Source organism: Sinocyclocheilus anshuiensis, unplaced genomic scaffold, assembly GCF_001515605.1.
Source record: "Sinocyclocheilus anshuiensis isolate Anshui unplaced genomic scaffold, SAMN03320099.WGS_v1.1 scaffold784, whole genome shotgun sequence".
Taxonomy (NCBI): Eukaryota; Metazoa; Chordata; class Actinopteri; order Cypriniformes; family Cyprinidae; genus Sinocyclocheilus; species Sinocyclocheilus anshuiensis.
Window position 1 is genome coordinate 52,099 of NW_015554160.1, and position 17,998 is coordinate 70,096.

At 35.3% G+C, this 17,998-nt stretch overlaps 2 protein-coding genes across 3 annotated transcripts in view; both read left to right on the forward strand.

Annotated features, from left to right (window-relative positions):
* Nucleotides 1-362: 362 nt before the first annotated feature.
* Nucleotides 363-8,459, forward strand: nphp1 (nephronophthisis 1). 2 transcript variants are annotated; one of them, XM_016463586.1, is made up of 20 exons: nucleotides 363-586; nucleotides 705-769; nucleotides 879-939; nucleotides 1,168-1,286; nucleotides 1,474-1,726; nucleotides 1,836-1,937; nucleotides 2,511-2,599; nucleotides 2,764-2,806; nucleotides 3,160-3,244; nucleotides 3,445-3,539; nucleotides 4,423-4,551; nucleotides 5,262-5,336; nucleotides 5,669-5,779; nucleotides 6,290-6,372; nucleotides 6,467-6,543; nucleotides 6,617-6,719; nucleotides 7,316-7,428; nucleotides 7,631-7,704; nucleotides 8,023-8,067; nucleotides 8,162-8,459. In XM_016463586.1, exons 1-20 carry the CDS (start codon nucleotides 521-523, stop codon nucleotides 8,414-8,416), a joined length of 2,043 nt encoding a protein of 680 aa, XP_016319072.1. In that variant the 5' UTR covers nucleotides 363-520; the 3' UTR covers nucleotides 8,417-8,459. The 2 variants fall into 2 exon arrangements, with proteins under 2 accessions (XP_016319072.1, XP_016319073.1); XM_016463587.1 differs by lacking the exon at nucleotides 5,669-5,779.
* A 3,820-nt stretch (nucleotides 8,460-12,279) lies between these two features.
* LOC107670828 (myelin and lymphocyte protein-like) overlaps nucleotides 12,280-17,998 on the forward strand; it is an 8,235-nt gene continuing 2,516 nt past the window's right edge. The window contains exons 1-4 of the mRNA XM_016463597.1: nucleotides 12,280-12,345; nucleotides 14,446-14,539; nucleotides 16,252-16,416; nucleotides 16,976-17,092. Coding sequence (XP_016319083.1) covers nucleotides 12,299-12,345; nucleotides 14,446-14,539; nucleotides 16,252-16,416; nucleotides 16,976-17,092 — 423 coding nt within the window. The 5' untranslated portion in view covers nucleotides 12,280-12,298. The remainder of the gene's footprint in view (nucleotides 12,346-14,445; nucleotides 14,540-16,251; nucleotides 16,417-16,975; nucleotides 17,093-17,998) is intronic.

Consider the following 17,998-nt stretch of genomic DNA (forward strand, 5'->3'; position numbering starts at 1 on the left):
TCTTATATATACGACATTTAAACGACAACCAAAATACATAAATGAATGACAGCGTTTCAAATTCTTACTCTTACATTATATTTAACTGCAAATGGAACATTTAATTTTTTTTAAATATTTATTTATTGGACTCAATTTAAGTTTAGTTAAAAACATAAAAAATATGTTCTAGATTAGCCGAATTTATTCTATGCACATGAAATTTACCAAATAAAATCATATGGTTCAAAAACTTCACAGATACATTTTCATAGCTGAGATTGCACTTCTATGCGCCATAGATGTAATACATACATATACATATCTATGCTATGCGCTCTCTAATGGCTCTCGCGCGCAGTGATGATGTAATAATAACAGCGTCGCGTAAAAGTATCGTAGCAACATTATCCGGAGCGTCTGTCATGGCGCCTCCGATGCTTTCTGTTTTGTTAAACCTGAGCACGACTGGGACGTTTCCTCAAATCACACATTTAAAATACCGTGCATGATCACATTTTGTGTTGAAGACGAATAGAAGATGCCTCCGAAAAGGAGAGGACCTCTTCAGACGGTCCAAAGAGAAACGGATGACATCAAGAGAAAGGTTGATAATAAATAAATAAATTACATTTAATTTAATTGATTGAATGAAATGTTTGTTCTTTTGCTGGTGCGCACCGGTTTTGATATTAAACCACTATTCACTGTTATCTGTCCTGTAGGTGGACGCTTTGGTGCAGCATGCTGCTGAGCCAGATGCGTCAGACAGGACCGAGACATTGGAGAGGTAAAGACGTCTTCCCTCTGTTTTGTTTTTGAACGTCTCTACATCAACTAGGTCAAATAGCGCATACTTTCTGCGTTTTGCGGTGATTTGTAATGGTGTTGCATTTCAGGTGCAAAGAGTTACAGCGCGCAGTGGAGGAAATTATGAAGACTCTGAAGAAATTATCTAAAGTAATGTTTATGTCTGTGTATTGGTATTGTTACTTCATCTCACATAAATTGCTGCATATTTAATTTAAAAAACATAATTAAAAAATATTTCTGAAATATTTGTTTCTTGCATATATAAAATGTGTATGTATATTTCTCTCCTTTTGTTTTTTGATGAACGTTTACTGAACCCTATACAATGTATCATGTTAGATCCTGCTATTATTATGCTGAATTCCATGTGTGCAGGCAGATGAGCTGGCTCCAGTGGGGAATTATGACCAGTGTAAGAGGGAAGAGGAGAAGCGTTTGTTGACTTTATATGAGCGTCTACAGTCTCTAGCTCTTCAGCTGCAGCCTCATGATGAGTATGTAACCTCATCCATTCAAACAAATCTTACTCACCTGACCAGCACAGATCCCAGAGACTTTATCATGCATTCAAACAAACCATCAAACCATTTTTAGATCAGCTTTTATCCATATGAAATCATTTATCTAACATTTATATAAAATCGAAATATTTAATACCATTATTTCTTCTTGGCCACATAGGACGGCTGGACCTAGTTCGTCCCAGAGAGATCAGGAGAGTGAGGAGGAAAATAGTGATGAAGAAGATGAGAGCTCTGAGGATGAAGATGCTGAAGAAGAAGTACAGGATGATTATGACGATGATGATGATGATGATGATAATGCTGACAGTGGTGATGAGGATATCGGTCCAACTGCTAAAGGACAAGGATCTGTCTCCTACATTGCTCTCAGTGCGTTTAAGGGAGAGGAAGAAGGGGACCTCAGCATCCAGGTAACAGTCATAACATTTTATTTTAGGTGTTGAATACTTGAATTCAGGTTATTTTCTTGCACTGAGCAATTCAGTGAGTCTCACTTGAGTCTTTTTTGTGTTGTTTCAGAAAGGAGAGGTTTTGAGAGTTCTCTCTAAGAATAAGGATGGATGGTGGCTGGCTCAAAACTCAAAAGGCCAGAAGGGCCTGGTGCCCAAAACCTTCCTGAAGGTGTGTATAATATCACAGGCACTCACTGAGTGCATTTACATGCGCCATGTAAATGTTTGATAACATGTAAGTCATATTCACACATTAAACAGTGTTTTTATTATTGGGGAAAGCCATAAATGGTTTAAACAAAACTTAATAAAAACCCTAGATTTTTGTCTTTTAATTCACTTTTGCTTTTTATATGCATGCACAAGTTGATCATTTTTTAGAGTAAATTTTGACATAAAGATTGGAGGAAAAACAACATTTCAAATCTCATTTAAACACTGTTTTCCTGCAGTTTACTGCTTTAATAATGTTTTACAGTATTATGGTTTTGATTGACATTTTCACATTATGCATATAATGTATCTTTTTATGTTATACTTTTACATTGTCTAAGTCATATTCCAAAGCAGTTCGGGACTGGTGTAGGCTGTGCACTTTTATAAATATACAAATTAAACTCTTGAATGAACAAAATAAAAAAAAAAGACTAAGCACTAATTTGCAGTCAGTTAGGAATCTGTGTGTAGATCATTAACATGGATAAATTGCATCTGTGAATGTACCTTAACTGTGCATTTTCAGACGTCTTCGCAGGATAGTGAGAGAGTGAATGAGAATGAGGATGAGGGGGCGAGTGAAGAGGAAGAGGAGGATCCTGACATAAAGTCCAGGTGATATTTCCTCTCTCTCCACTAGATGGCAGCATTGTTTTCATATTTTGCCGTGTATAATATAGCTCACAATTTCTGAAGTTGAAAGGAATTAAACGGAAGATTAAGTTCATATGCAGCCTTTACTAAAGAAAATGATCAAATACTGTCTCTTGTCCAACTAGCAAAACATCCAATTGGAACACAGTGCGGAAGGCTGTTACTGAGGTATATTCTATGTAGATAATTACACCCTTAAAGGGATAGTTCACCCAAAAATGACAATTTTGTCATCATTTACTCACCCTCATGTTGTTACAAACATTTATAAATTTCTTTCTGAAGAAGAATGTTGGTAAGCAAATAGTTGTCCATATCCATGATTACCAACATTTTTCAACAGAAGAAAGAAACTCGTACAGGTTTGAAACAACTTGAGAGTGAGTAAATGATGACAGAAATGTTATTTTTGGGGTGAACTATCCCTTTAATAATCATAACACTAATTATAACACACATTACCATAACTTTCTAACTAGCACCCTCACATAGTGAAATGTGCTTGTGTGTTGTTTCTGCAGATAGATGCTACTGATGTGCTTTCAGCGATGGGTGCCATCCCACCAGGCTTCAGACCCTCCACTCTCTCCAGACTCCTAGAGGAAGGTCACTACCTGTCTCTTTATTTTTCAAAACCTATAGATGAAATGCCATTTTCAGTCTTTAACGAGCTCAGTTACCTAAAATGCAGTTTATTTGATTTGTTTTACATTATAACATCTGGTAAAAATTCAGATTTTATGGCGATATATATTACAGTTGTATCGTATGTATACCTTTTGTGTTTGTGTATTTGTGCCAAACAGGGAGATCTTATAGAGCAAGTCACTTCATTCAGCCCAAGCTTAGCCAGTCACAACTCTCCTTTAAAGATCTCCATATGGACCCAGACACAGGCAAGGTACCTAACTGCAAAGCACACACTAGTTGCATTTACTAAGATTTTAATAACAATATTTTCATTTGCATTTAGACATTTAGCAGACGCTTGTATCCAAAGCGACTTACAAATGAGGACAATGGATCAAAATCAACAAAAGAGCAATGATAAGCAAGTGCTATAACAAGTCTCAGTTAGCTTAATGCAGTACACGTAGATATATATACAATATATATAGAAATATATTTAAAAAATGTAAAAAAAAAAAAAATTCCTGAATTTGTTTGAAAAATACAGTAAAAACACTATTATTATGAAGTTTAATTACAGTTAGTAATCACAATTTAAAATTTTAAAATGTTTTACATTTTTCAACAGCCATTACTCCAGTCTTCAGTGTCACATGATCCTTCGAAAATCATTCTAATACAGAAACCGTGATCCTTTTTTTTAGCAAGTACACATTAAATAGTTCAAAAAGAAACGGTAAAGATATATAATGTTAAAAAAGATTTCTATTTCAAATCATTTCTGTTCTTTTTAACTTTCTATTCATCAAAGAATCCTGAAAAAATCTAGAACACATTTTCCATTAAAAGACGCAAAAATGTTTTTAACATTTATAATAATAAGAACCATAATTAATAATTTGAGCACCCAAAATAATAGAGCAGCAATTCAGCATATTAGAATGATTTCTGAAGGATCATGTGACACTGAAGACTACAGTTTAGAAATAGAAATAGAAATGGTTATTTTAAATTGCAATAATATTTCAAATAAATCCAGCCTTGGTGAGCATAAGAAGCTTCTTTCAAAAACATTTTAAAAATCTTAATTACTCGAAACATTTGAGCAGTAGTATATAGAGAAAGAAAGAATGTGTATGTGTGTATTTGCCCAGGTTCACGGCCAGTCATCTAGAGTGAGTTTAACCCTGACCCTGTGGAGCTGTCGAATGATCCCACCCCCCGGGGTCAGGTTACAGGTGCTCAGCAGGCACATTCGGCTCTGTGCATTTAATGGAACCCAGGTAACACACACACACACTGTTGCACCTACAACCAGAATTATTGCCCCTTTATGATCTTAAAAGAGAGAGATTTGCATACAAATGTTTCCTGGAAAGCTTGAGTAATGATTCCTGATTCGATTCTGAAATTAAGTGTTGCTCATGTGGAACAGTAATCAGGGTGGAACCATTTGAATCCTAAAACAAATAACAAAGCATCATGGGATTAACAGCTGGGGTGCTTTAATTAATACAGTTGCAATCCAAAAGCATGAGTGTAAAATACTACGGCATATTTGAGTCTTGAGTGTTAACAGTTTAATCATTACTTGGTTTCTGTATGATATTTGTCTTTTACAACTCTGGATTGTTTTCTGCACACTGTGGACGTTAATTCTGTTTGATTACTTATCGTTAGGAATTTTATATTTAGGAGAGAACCAGGAAGTGTTTCAGTGCATGTTTATAGATAATAAGTGGAGTATTATGGTGTAATGTCCAGCGTTAATTGTGCACAGTTTATCTTTTCTTTGATGTTTCTGAATGAGTCACTTAAGTCATTGTAAACGGCAGAACAATTATAATGCACATTTCAAAACCCGTTTGTCTTCCCAACGTTTATTGCAAACAGGTGTCGTGTGACACAAATGCAGTGGACATGGTGCCATTGTTTCTCTCTCACTCATTGTTCCTTCCACCTTTTAAGTTTACTTAAAATTTTTCCTTGTCAGGTTTTGAGTAACATTCACACAGTCAGAGCCACTTACAACTCCAAGAGCCCAAAGACCTGGAGCTTTTCTCCACGGGTAAGACTAAGCTACACTTGAACATGTGCAAACGCATGTACAAAAGCCTGAGGCCACATTAAAAATCTGGGATTTGAAATCTAATTTAAACCTAGAAATAAAGAAAGTATTAAGATTTTGACATTTTGAAACAAAGAAATTTTGTAATTTAAAATGAATATAAAATAGTTCAGATTCTGCACAAATTGTGATGCTGATAATGTAATTTGTAATAAAAATATGAAATTAAAAATTCAGAATTTTCACCAGTGTCTCACCTCACTGTATATACTTTTATGTAATATAACCGTTTATCCTTATAATCTGTATTTTTCCCTGTGTGTGTATTTCAGATGACTGGGATGCTGCCCTGTCTGCTGGATGGAGACTGTTTCCTGCGTTGTGACTCTGAATCTCCTGATCTTGGAATTCTGTTTGAATTGGGTGTAACCTACATAAGAAATGTGAGCAACTATTTCTTGCAATAAAAATTCTTATCATTTAAACAATCATATCACAGTACCACCCAACTCTGATCAAAGAGGACACACGGCCTTCATCTAACCTCAGAAAGATAAAAGATCACTTATCTTTTACCCTCTCACATATTTCCATAAACACACACAATGATCCCTATTAAAGGTATACTTCACTCAAAAATGGAAATTCTGTCAATTACTCACTCTGGAGTCATTCCAAACATGTAAGGATAACATTCTTCTGCGAAACACAAAAGAAGATATTTTGAGTAACATTAGGAACAGCACTGGAGTTCATTGGAGTTCCATTGTATTTCTCAATTTTTGATTAATGTAAATGATGACAATTATTATTATTTTTTGGGTGAACTATCCCTTTACTAATGGAATAAAGGGGTGTAACTATCTACAAGGTTTCCTTCAGTATCCAGCAAAAAATCGTCTTGCGCAGAAGTAACAGGTTTCTTTGGTAAAAATGTTTGTACTCTCTTTCAGTCCACAGGGGAGAGAGGAGACCTCAGCTGTGGCTGGGCGTTCCTTAAACTGTTTGATGAAAGTGGAGCCCCCATTGCTCTACGGTACACACTAATTCACTTATTAGAATATGATCGATGCATAGCAGTTATATTTTTTCCTTACATACTTACAAAGTATATATACGTGTGTGTGTAGGACACAAGAGCTCACTGTCCATAGTGGCACACCATTTGAGAAAGACAGTGACATGGATACCACATCTACCAAAAGAGGTAACATTCTCTTACAAAAACACACACACACACACAAATATATACAAACTGATCTCTTCTGTTCTGTCCTCAGGATATCCTACTGGTGTGTTTCAGCAGATGTTGCTGTCCAGGAAGATCCCTAAACTTGTTGTTAAGCTCAAATCAGTAAAAACACGAAGCAGAGAGCTTCTGAAGTAAGAATGCATACACACTAGAGTATGCAGTTCATTAATGTTTAAAAATGTGGGTCAGTACGATTTTTTTAATGTTTTTGAAAAGTGTCTTATGCTCACCAAAGCTGTCTTTATTTGACCAAAAATATAGTAATATTGTGAAATATTATTACAATTCAAAATGAATAACTTTTTTTTTTTTTGTTAAATGTAATTTATTCCAGTGATGGAAAAGCTCCATTTTTGGCAGTCTTCAGTGTCTCATGATCTTTCAGAGATCATTCTAATGCACTGATTTGCTGCTCAAAAATGTTGCTTTCTCAATGTTGAAAATGGTTATGCTGCTACATTTTTATAATACATTTTTGCTGGATTCTTTGATGGGTAGAAGCTTCAAAGGAAGAGCATTTATTTGAAATAAAAATATTTTTTAATGCCTCTTCCTTGCTAAATTTAAATAATAATTTATTTTAAAAAATCCCAAACTTTTGAATGGTTGCTAAGATTTTCATTGTCAGCTGTAGGGTTCCACAGTGTTTTTTGATAAATATTCATGAAAAAGCAAATAGGATTATTTATATTGTTACTAAATATTTTTTTCCTTAATGTTTCATAAGTCTGCTGCCTGACACTATAGTAGGAAGTCTGTCCACAGTACATCTCTTGGCAACATACAGGCAAATACTCGCTGATGCTCTTTTATTGGACAGAGTCACCATGTATAATGCAGGTAACGTAACACACACACATTTCATTAGATTTTCTTAGTTTTGTCTTAGTGCTTGATGTGTATCTAATGTGCATCAGAGGTTTCTGTCACATCACAACACTATATACAATTTCTTTGTATATAGCAAATGTAAATTTAAAACATAAATGTAAATGAGAATGTAAAAGTGAATGTAAATAGCTTGGCTCTGTGTTCTACCTAGATCTGATCTGCAGCTCGGTTCTAGCATCCTTCCCTGATGTTCTAGATCAGCCAGACCTGATGGATGCATTTAGGGTGAGACTGGTCAAATAAACACACACTTTTACTTGCCACGTGAACCCTACCTTTAAAAGAAAAGTTTTCGCATTTTTGAAATTATTACAATTTTAAATGAATTCTTAATTATTTAATTTAACTATAAAATAAATTACTGTTAAAAATATTTTAATTGATTTACCAGTTGAGAACATAGCCAAAGAGGGTTTTAATTTTTGTCTATTTAAATTAACTTCTGGGGACAAAAATATACCATCATATACATGGGGCTATAATGTTATAAATGGGGGTAGATGTTATCAAAAGTACTAAACTTAAACTGTTTCTGTTTTACAGAAATCATGGACCGAATCAGAGAGTAACCTGAGAAGATCTGATAAGGTACAGTGTGTGAGCGTCACACGACTGCCACAGTATTGCTTTAATGTGTTTATTCATGCTGTTTACATGCAATGTGTGTTTCTGTGTATTTCAGAGGGATATTAATGTGTTGAAGCAGATGTTTGTGAGCGTTTATATGGGCAGCGTGTTTCCATTGTTGTACTCTGTGGAGATGCCTGCTCCCTGCTGGGCAGATGAGGAAGTGGAATCTCAACGTGCTCGTATTATCTACAGCCCTTCCCAAAAAACCTCAGTGGAAACTCTGCTTTCCTCTCAATGTTCACATCAAGCCTTTGACATCACACAGGTCACCTATGACCTCATCAGCAGTGCCCAGCACTGGGTCTAGCGACTGACCTATCACATGGTCCTCCAAAAGTGTCCAAAAATGTTTGATTGTATTTTTTTATTCTTTTAAAAATGTATATTTAGATACTAAACGTATAAATAAAACTGTTTAATCTCTCATACCTTGCCCAGCAAGCTTATTCACAGTTATGCTGATGGGGAAATCATGCCATACTGTGCATACAGCATTTGTGCGTGTGATTGTGTTTGTAAAGCATCCCATGACCGCCCGGACCTTAAATAATGGTCTATTTTTAAAGGTCCCCTGAAATGCTTAGAAACATGCAGCGTTACTCTGTGTTGACGTCATTTTAACTGAAACAGGAAGACAGGGCGGGACATATCAAGCAGCCCTGCCCCCTTTTAAAATAGCCAATAGCGTTCATTTATATCACAGCTTGGGCCAGAGCCGTTGAGCTCTGTAAAGCCACATTTGACAGGGTATGCCAGCCACAATCTCATCCATATTGCTATAAAATATAGCATTCTGTGTAGAATTCAAATAGCTCTGATACATTTTGTGGTCTGCGCCGACTCGCGCATGTGATCCGCTCCGTGCTATCGTGTCTCTGGACCGGAGCACAGTGTGTGTGCGGTGCAGTGATTAGCGTGACACAGCGCAAACTTCTTTTTTTCCTCAATGGAAAGCATATTTACACTGTTTGAATCGTTCCCTGTCCCCTATATAGTGCACTACGTGCCATTCACTGTACAGAAAATACAAATTCTGTGGACAAGTGACCGATTTCAACCGCGGCTTCAGCGTCTATTTTATAGTGTAGGGGGCGGGCGCTTCGGATTCTACAGAGCATTTGATTGGACAGAAAGTTTGATGAGAAGCTGAAGTACGATGTGACGTCAACAAAAAAAATCATTGAGCCGTTTTGGCGGAAGTGACGAACTGCAAGCTTTGAATGCTTACATCTTCTAAATGCAAATTTTGTCACTGTTTTGGAGCACACTGCCTTATAGATAACCTTAAGACTATATTGATACTAACACCCAAAAAACTTTAATTTTGATTTCATGGGGACTTTAAGTACCACACCTCCTAAATACAACTCCTCCCTCTTTCTTTCTCTCATTTATTTTCTCACACAAACTCATAACTACATGGTTTAAGTACACACCTCTCTGTCTTTAATACAAGCTTCCTATTTAAACGTTCCACTCCTTTAAAGCAAGTCAGTCATACACTTAGAAAGCTGTTCCCATTCTTTCCGTGTCTGACACACTGCCTCGCCCAGCCATCCTGAGGTGTGGTGTAGTCAGATGCTTATAAAGATGCAGACATGAATCAGCATTAATTATTCTGAAGACAAATCTACAGTAGTATTGCTGATGTAAAGAGGTGTGATAACATGGCAACTGAATGTTTAATCTTCTTATACTGTATTATATAAGTTAGCTGCTCACCCACAAAATGTTTCTGTGCTGTAATCACTGTATTGTGAATCACAAGTAGTGCTGCAACCACAAAACTAGATACTGAGAGGATGCGTTCCCCCAATATCCAAATAGTGGTTAATCAATATGGTTTACAAACTACTTGCAATCAGTAGCTAAACTACATTCAAGCCACTAACAAAAGTACCTAACTACATTGTACGTACAATATATTGTGAAGAAAGCAATCTCAGAAAGCACTGCAACAAGCTCTGAAAAAATTCATTCAAGATGGCAGATGAGGCAAGAGAAATGTGTTATATTCATTCAGTACTTCCAAGTATTGATAAAAATAGTTGTTTAACTAAAATTTGAGTATTTTACTCATATTTATGTGGGACATGTTTTGTGTGGTTAGCTTAGCATCATGCTAATGTCTATCACCATGTCTATCCTTAAAGGAATAGTTCACCCAAAAAAGAAAGAGCTGTCATCATTTACTCACACTCATGTCATTCTAGCATAATTTTATTTTTCTATAAAACAGCTAAAACAAAAATAGTTGAAGCATTCTTCAAAATATATTCTTTTTGTGAGTAAATTATGTCATTTTGGGTGATCGATCTCTTCAAAGAAAGCTTCTGACATTCCATACCAGGACAAACAAGCATTTATATTTTCTGTTATATTCCATACACAATCTTAAATTGAAAAGATGGATAAAAAACGTTATATAATATTACATTGTATAATTCATTATGCTAAAACAGTCTTTCTGTGTGTCCTGAAAAAAGGTTTGTGACCAGGAAAGTATTTTTCCCTGCTGGATTCTGTTTCCACACTCCCAGTGTTTACAGAGAAATAATAGAGAACTGGTCTGACAACATTCCATCTTTTAATATTAACCTGTTAGAATTCCACCCTATCTGTAAGCATAGAGTTTCTTCCCTGGCAGCTCAATGCTCATCCAGTCGTAACTGACAGTTACCTGTAAAATAATTTAGTCTTCCATTCTCAGTTTTTAAGACAACATAAACCGAAAGCTTTTAATGAGTTGTCATATGATGAGTAAACTTCTTCAATACATTTTTTTTTTTTTGGTGGGGGAATGGGAGTATTTACGTGTGTCTCGGCCCTGTCTGAAGGGTTGGGATTCCAGACCGTTCATATTTCACCACCACACAGGAAACCCGAGTTAATAGGATGACACGCCTGGGTGACCTGCTGCTGTGGTGACAGAAAAGCATTGGAGCCCAAAGTCAACACACACACAGACATACACACACACACACTGTCTGGACCGAGACGATAGATATTTGAGATAATTATACGAGCTGAAATTGTGTAAAGTCACACCCTTAAGTATAATACAGTCTCTACTTGTATGTGTGTTCCTATGTGTTGATATAGTCACTAAAATCAAATTTGCTTTTAATTAAGCAGAAAATGTTCTAAATGTGCTTTCAGATGAAATCACATTTGGTCTATTATACCTAAAATCCCTGAAACTTTGTATAAGATGCATGCGGAATTCCTTAACCCGTAGCAAAATACATTATGGTGCATTTGCAGGCTCGATCTCCATAAAGCAGTCAAATTTGCTCAAGGTCACTGAGTTAATAGGTCATCCCTCCTTGGGACTGAATCATTCACCTTGAGGCATCTTCTACTGTTTTCTAGGGCTGTTAATTTTTATTTAGCATAATTAACAATGTGTAAAAAAAATGTTCCTTTATAAAATGGAAGCCAATTTATACATCAGAGAAAATAATAATAGTTATTGGACTTTGTTTCCTAATTGTAACCTAATTTCTTGTGATAATGACTTCATATAACACAATTTGATAATATATCTCCAAACTGCACTCTACAAAAGGACCGTAAAAATACAGCCCAATGTACTGTACATTTTAAGAAATTATGTTGCACAGCTGTTTTACCCATATTTTGAATTATGCATTGCTTTGTGTTTTATTTTAGTGTTGAAGTTAATGTCTTAAAGCAACTTTACAGAAAAGGTATTTAGTGTACCTGTTAGACTTTACTGCTCACAATATGATTATATTTATTTTACATTTTATTTTACTTTTTTTTTTCACAATTACTTATTTTTTATGTAAACTGACTTCCATATTAAAAAAGAAGAAGAAAAAAAGTGATACTCATGGAGTAAGATGCTGAAAAAAAAGTGCAGCCTGTATAAATTCGGCCTGTATCAATTCAATTCGTCTGCCAAAGTAATGTATACAAGATATCTTCACAAATATCTTGCCCACCATATTGTAATTAATTTGATTAAATGTTTTAATCGATTGACTGGCCTATTGTTTACATAGCAGTGATGGTGAACTGTGGCTACCAGCAAAAGAAAAACATATTGTTTATAAATATTTCATGTCATTGTTACCTTAGGTAACCAGATCAGAAGAGAAACAAACAGGCATTGCTTGGAGCTGTGCAACACTACGAGTGTTCCCATGAGCAACCAGGTGTGTGTATGTGTGTCTTCATCAGACACCAGATCTACCAGCCACTCAGACAAAGGTAAGTTTCTGTAAGAGTCGATCTGTCCGACACACAGCCTCTCACCCTGGGGAAAGAGAGAGAGAGTGTGTGTGTGTGTGTGTGTGTGTGTGTGTGTTTGCAGACATCTCTCTCCCTAGTCAGCTGATTAGATGGGATTGCAAAAGTCAGTGAAACACATTATATTTACCATGCACACACACACACACACACACACACACACAAGCCTGCTGCTGGATGTTTAACAGGCTCTGGTGTCAACTGAGCTCCCTGGATCTGATGGTTAAACATTCACATGAATTGTTTCCACATAGTAAATATTTCTATCTGGAACACAAGCACCTGAAGAGAGTTCATTTTATTTGTTAATTTTTTCAACTCACTCATGGGCTCCCCCAAATGCACTGCTCCTAATGTGTTTTCCCTCTGAGCAACAGTATCATAAAATTCTGCTCATGCATTTTGAGTTAACTTTCAATTTAAAGTGCATTAAACAAATCTTTTTGAATATCCTTTATAGTTGCATAGTCAACCATTCAGATTAGACCTACACTGAGAATTTTTTTTTTTGCTGCTGCTTGTTTAATTTACTTGATTATAATGAGCCACAAAAACTCAGTTGCTATACATTTTGTCCTAATTTAATTTCATTGTATTCAATCCATTCAAATAAATGTAAAATTGAAGTTTACTTAAACCATTTGTGTTGGAACTACATGAATAATTTTTGTTGTATTAACTGAAACTGGTAGGTGCACTTTAGTTTCCAGCATGCTTTGCATAGGGCTTGCTTTAGGAGAGTAAACGCTGAAGTGTTGTTATATGGGTTTTTAAGTGAAGGGAAAGACCAGTTAATGTTTAATGTTCAGTTATGTTTGACCTTTAAAAGAGTTTTTGTGGTTACCAGAGTAACTTATTATTTGTGCTGTTCTAGCTGCAGAAGCAAAAATGAATGTCAAACACTAAGCTGTTATAACTGAGTAAAAAAGAAATGTATGTTTAAAATGAAGGACAGAAGGTAATGTACCCTAAGTGGTTTAAATTGAAGGGTTTAGGTTCAGACTTTGCTGTTTGAGTTAGTATGCTCATATATTTTGTACACCATCTCAATCTGAACTCATCCACATATGGATACATGATTTACAAATACACAAAGGTATGCAAATCTGCAAACTTACAGTCATACAAACATTTACTGCATGCACTTACATTACAGAAATAAATGATTCTGTCTGACTTTATGCAGAAAATAAGCAACACAAGAGCTGTACTAACACAAATCAAGGTTTTTTTTCTTCTAATATGGCTCCCAACATTTTCCTGTATCAAGTCAAAACCCCGTCTCACTTCCTGCAGTTGATGATGTTATCAATCTGGCTTTGCATTATGTCCCGCGGCAGCTGGACAGCTCTCACGCTTATATTATGCTTAGATACTTACACTATGCTTTCAATTTGTAAAATTATACAGATTTTATTTATTTGTTTTGAACTAGTTAAGCAAAATGTACTTATAGTATAGTCTAATGCAGTTAAAAAAAATAAATAAAAAAATCTGTGTGGATTTATAAATTGTGGATGTAGAAATGTGAATACAAAAGAAGCCAACATCCATTTCCCAACTGCTAATATTACAATGTTGTCTCTATGCAGTTTAAAGTTAATCTAAAATATATATTTCAGTTTTCTTACTTGCTGTATGTAGTCTTTTTGTCATTAAAAGCTGCCCTTCAGGCCTTCATAAGCTGAAGATATATCTAGTGTTATTATGTGTTCATTTTAATATCTTTTTTCAGTTTGTTTGTTTTTCACCAGAAAAGGACATTGTATAAATGCATTGAGGGAACACTTCATTTCTGAAGATTGCATTGTTGTAATTTATTACTGAAGCATTCAGATTTTAGAGATTTTAAAATTTGTAATGCACTGAGGAAATGTTTATTTTCTGAGATCTAATCAGACCAGTTCTACAAAACACATGAATGTAGTCTGAGAAAGGAATATTTGAACAATTAGAAGTGCACATAATGCAGAAAACAGGATAGGAGGGACATTATAGATAAGGAAGAAGTTTAAAAGTCTCAGTTTATCTATCATCTCATGTTTTTAACATCTCCTTTAGTACCACAGACACAATGGCTTCTTCAGTGAGCATGATGCCCAGTGGCAGTAAGATTTTCACCACCATGCCTGATATTCTCTTCATTCCAGAGTTTGTAAGTATGCAATCAGCAATATCAAATCATACATTCCATTACTATATTAATAACAACCTAATTTAATTAATCCTGAGGGTCTCAAAGTTTGGATGAGAGACAGAATAAAGCTCAGGGTTAAAAGAATAGTGTAACAAGAGTCTGGAACATTGGAGATGATGGAGATTTAACAACCAGATTAAACGGTGTATGGTGAAACTGCTGTTTTGTTTTTTTTTTGAGATTCCAGTTCATTTAATGTCAGTCAGATGATTCAAGGCAGTTATTTCCTAACTGTTTTGGATTAACTTTTGTGTGACACACCTTGTGACAATTATATATTTTTTCTTGTAAACGTATTTAAATTAAGAGACTTACGAGAAATGGCATGTATTGCGTTTTTGACACTTGCTAAGGATTTGTGTCAAAGCTAAACTTTAGTTTCAAGAGCACTAAATCCATTCAGTTGCAAGATACAAAACAAGCTGTGAATACTGAGAAAGAAATGAATTACAGTGAAATGAAATGAATAAAATGCTTTATTGTGGCAGGTTTTATTTAAGAGTCAACTTAGTCTGTTTATAGAGCCTACTGATTAATTACAGGGCTTCTCAACTGGTCTGTTGGTGCACGGCAGTGAAAACAATGTCAAATGCAAATAATAGACTGCAACTAACCTTATAACCGAGCATAGTTATGATAGCAAAAAGGGAAGAGAAAACCCTTCCCATATCTTTTGTTGTTGTCATCACAAACCATGCGTCTAATAAAACTCTACACTATTCTGTGGTATTTACGTGTAAATTATCTTTCATTTGGTAGAAGCTGATAGATAAATGTCTATATGGACAGGTTACATGACAATCTCTCATGAAACCATGAAACAACACAAGAGAAAGGCAATATGACTCTTTAAAAATTCAAGAAGTATTTAGAAACCAGTAAGTCAAGACCAGAATAAATTATTTTAAGAAATTATTTGTACCAAAAACAATTTGTGATTGGCTATGTGATTTTTTTTTTTTTTTTGGTTTGTTTTGTTTTGAATGTTGTTTTGTTTTGTTTTGAATGTCGTTAGTGTTAATTTGAATGAAATAAATAATAATAAAATATTACATAAACCAGTGTTTTTACAAGAAATTCAGCACTTTTTAAATTATTATTTAGTACAATCTCCATATAGTTAGACCACCTGTAATGTTTCTAAGTGCCAAAAAAAAATCCTTAATTTAATGCAACAAACAAAAACTTGTTCATTAGAGCATCAAAGTCATTGTCAGTTATGCATTTTTGAATAACCTGTCACATAACTGATCTACAGTACATATGGATGTAAAGGCAGAACATTTCCTCCAGTGAAAAGTGATCCATGCAGTGAAAAGCCCTTGCTGCCAGATCAGGTGGCATCATTTCATAAGTAATTCCTGCCACGCCCATTAAATTAGACAAACAGCAGCAGGACTCACAGAAATATCCTGCTTGAGCCGGATGATGAGGGCAGACACACTAGAATTTACATTTAATTAACACAAATACAGTATGCAAGCTGCTTTGTGAATGAGACCGTTTGAGATTCACATTTTTTATAAAATACTGTTGTCAATCCCATGAATGTAATCAGCTGTTTAATAATGTGAACCTAGTGAGTTTGTAGGTCTATATACAGTAAATGAAGTCATGTCTTTATATGAGTAACTTTGTGTTCAGGTGTGCTGTGTGTTCGTTTGTTCCAGGTGTGTGGTGGATTGGTGTGGACACTAGTGGCCTCCACCAAAGTGGAACCAGCAAATCCTCAGGGCTGGGTCATGTTTGTGTCACTTTTCTGCTTCCTTATCACCACGCTCTGGTTCCTCATATTTATTACTGGCATAAACCAGAGCAGCATCTGGCCTAGCTTGGTAAGAAACATACGTTTGTGGTTTTACCATGTTTTTGGTCATAGGAGACAACCATTTTTGAGACAACATGGTAATAAATACTGTTATTACCATGGTAGTCTCCAAATCCTATGAGTAAAAACCATGGTAAAGCCACAAACTTATGTTCCGTTTAAAGCAATTCACTGGGACATTACTACCTAGTACCACTACAGTACTTTTTTGCACGGGCTTCCATGTTCAATGTTTGGTTTCTCAGACCAACATTAAACCAGATGTAGACCTAGACCAGGGGTAGGCAAGTTCGGTCCTAGAGAGCCGCAGTCCTGCAGAGTTCAGCTCCAACCCTGAAAAAAAAAGCTCACCTGCCTATAGCCTTAGTAATCCTGAAGACATTGATTAGCTTGTTCAGGTGTGTTTGATTAGGGTTGGAGCTGAACTCTGCAGGACTGCGGCTCTCTAGGACCGAACTTGCCTACCCCTGACCTAGACTATAACATTTTAATGTTTTAATAAGGGTATTGCATAATGAAAACAGCCCTGTACATGACATACACTTTCACTTCTGCTCTGTCTTTAGGATGTAGGATATCTAGCATTCAGCGCATTCTTTTATCTGAGTGCTGCAGTGCTTTTGGCTAATGTCACTATCATAAATCAAGTGGATAAAGTGTACCAGCTAGACATTGCTGCTGTGGTAAGACTCTTTTATCATAGATAATGACATGTTTCCCGAAATACTTATTAAGAACAATTTACACTGATCATCCTGTTAAAAAAAAAAATCAAAGTACTGTCAAAGGAATAGTTTACACGAAAATGAAAATTTGCTGAAAATGTACTCAGAAAAAGCTTTATTGCCAAGCGTGAACAAGGAATTTTTCTTAGTAATGGAGGTTCCAGTGTACACATAAATTAAAGAACAAAAAATTAAAGTACAAAGATAGTTAGGTGAAGCAGTGAGGTTAAGTCAGAAAATATTTAAGGATTATGTCCAGGAGCACTAACAATCCTTTCAGCAGTCCAGACTGTCTATTGTAGTCTCTTGATGTCTGATTTGGTAGCTAAACCAAACCAGACATTTATACAGTTATATACTCACACTCAGGCCTTCCAAGATGTAGATGTTTCTTCATGGGAAGAGATTTGGAGACATTTAGCATTACATCACTTGCTCACCAACGGATCCTCTGCAATCCAAACAGCTGATAAAAACATCACAATAATTCACAATACTACAGTCCATCAATTAAGATAAGAGCAAGAAACTATGTGTTTGTAAGAAACAAATTCCACTATTAACACATTTGTGACCCTGGACCACAAAACCAGTCATAAGTATAACACAGGTATATTTATAGCAATAGCCAACAATACATTATATGGATCAAATTATCGATATTTCTATTATGCCAAAATCATTAGTATATTAAGTAAAGATCATGTTCCATGAAGATATTTTGTAAATTTCCTACTGTAAATATATCAAAACTTAATTTTTGATTAGTAATATGCATTGCTAAGAATTTCATTTGGACAACTTTAAAGGCAATTTTCTCAATATTTAGATTTTTTTGCACCCTCAGATTCCAGATTTTTAAAT

Bases quoted from the DNA above. Each gene is read 5' to 3' on its own strand.
- nphp1 (XM_016463586.1), top strand. From the start codon at position 521: ATGCCTCCGAAAAGGAGAGGACCTCTTCAGACGGTCCAAAGAGAAACG. The intron at 1,727-1,835 runs GTAACAGTCATA...GTGTTGTTTCAG, and splicing joins AAGGGGACCTCAGCATCCAG to AAAGGAGAGGTTTTGAGAGT. The intron at 8,068-8,161 runs GTACAGTGTGTG...TGTGTATTTCAG, and splicing joins ACCTGAGAAGATCTGATAAG to AGGGATATTAATGTGTTGAA.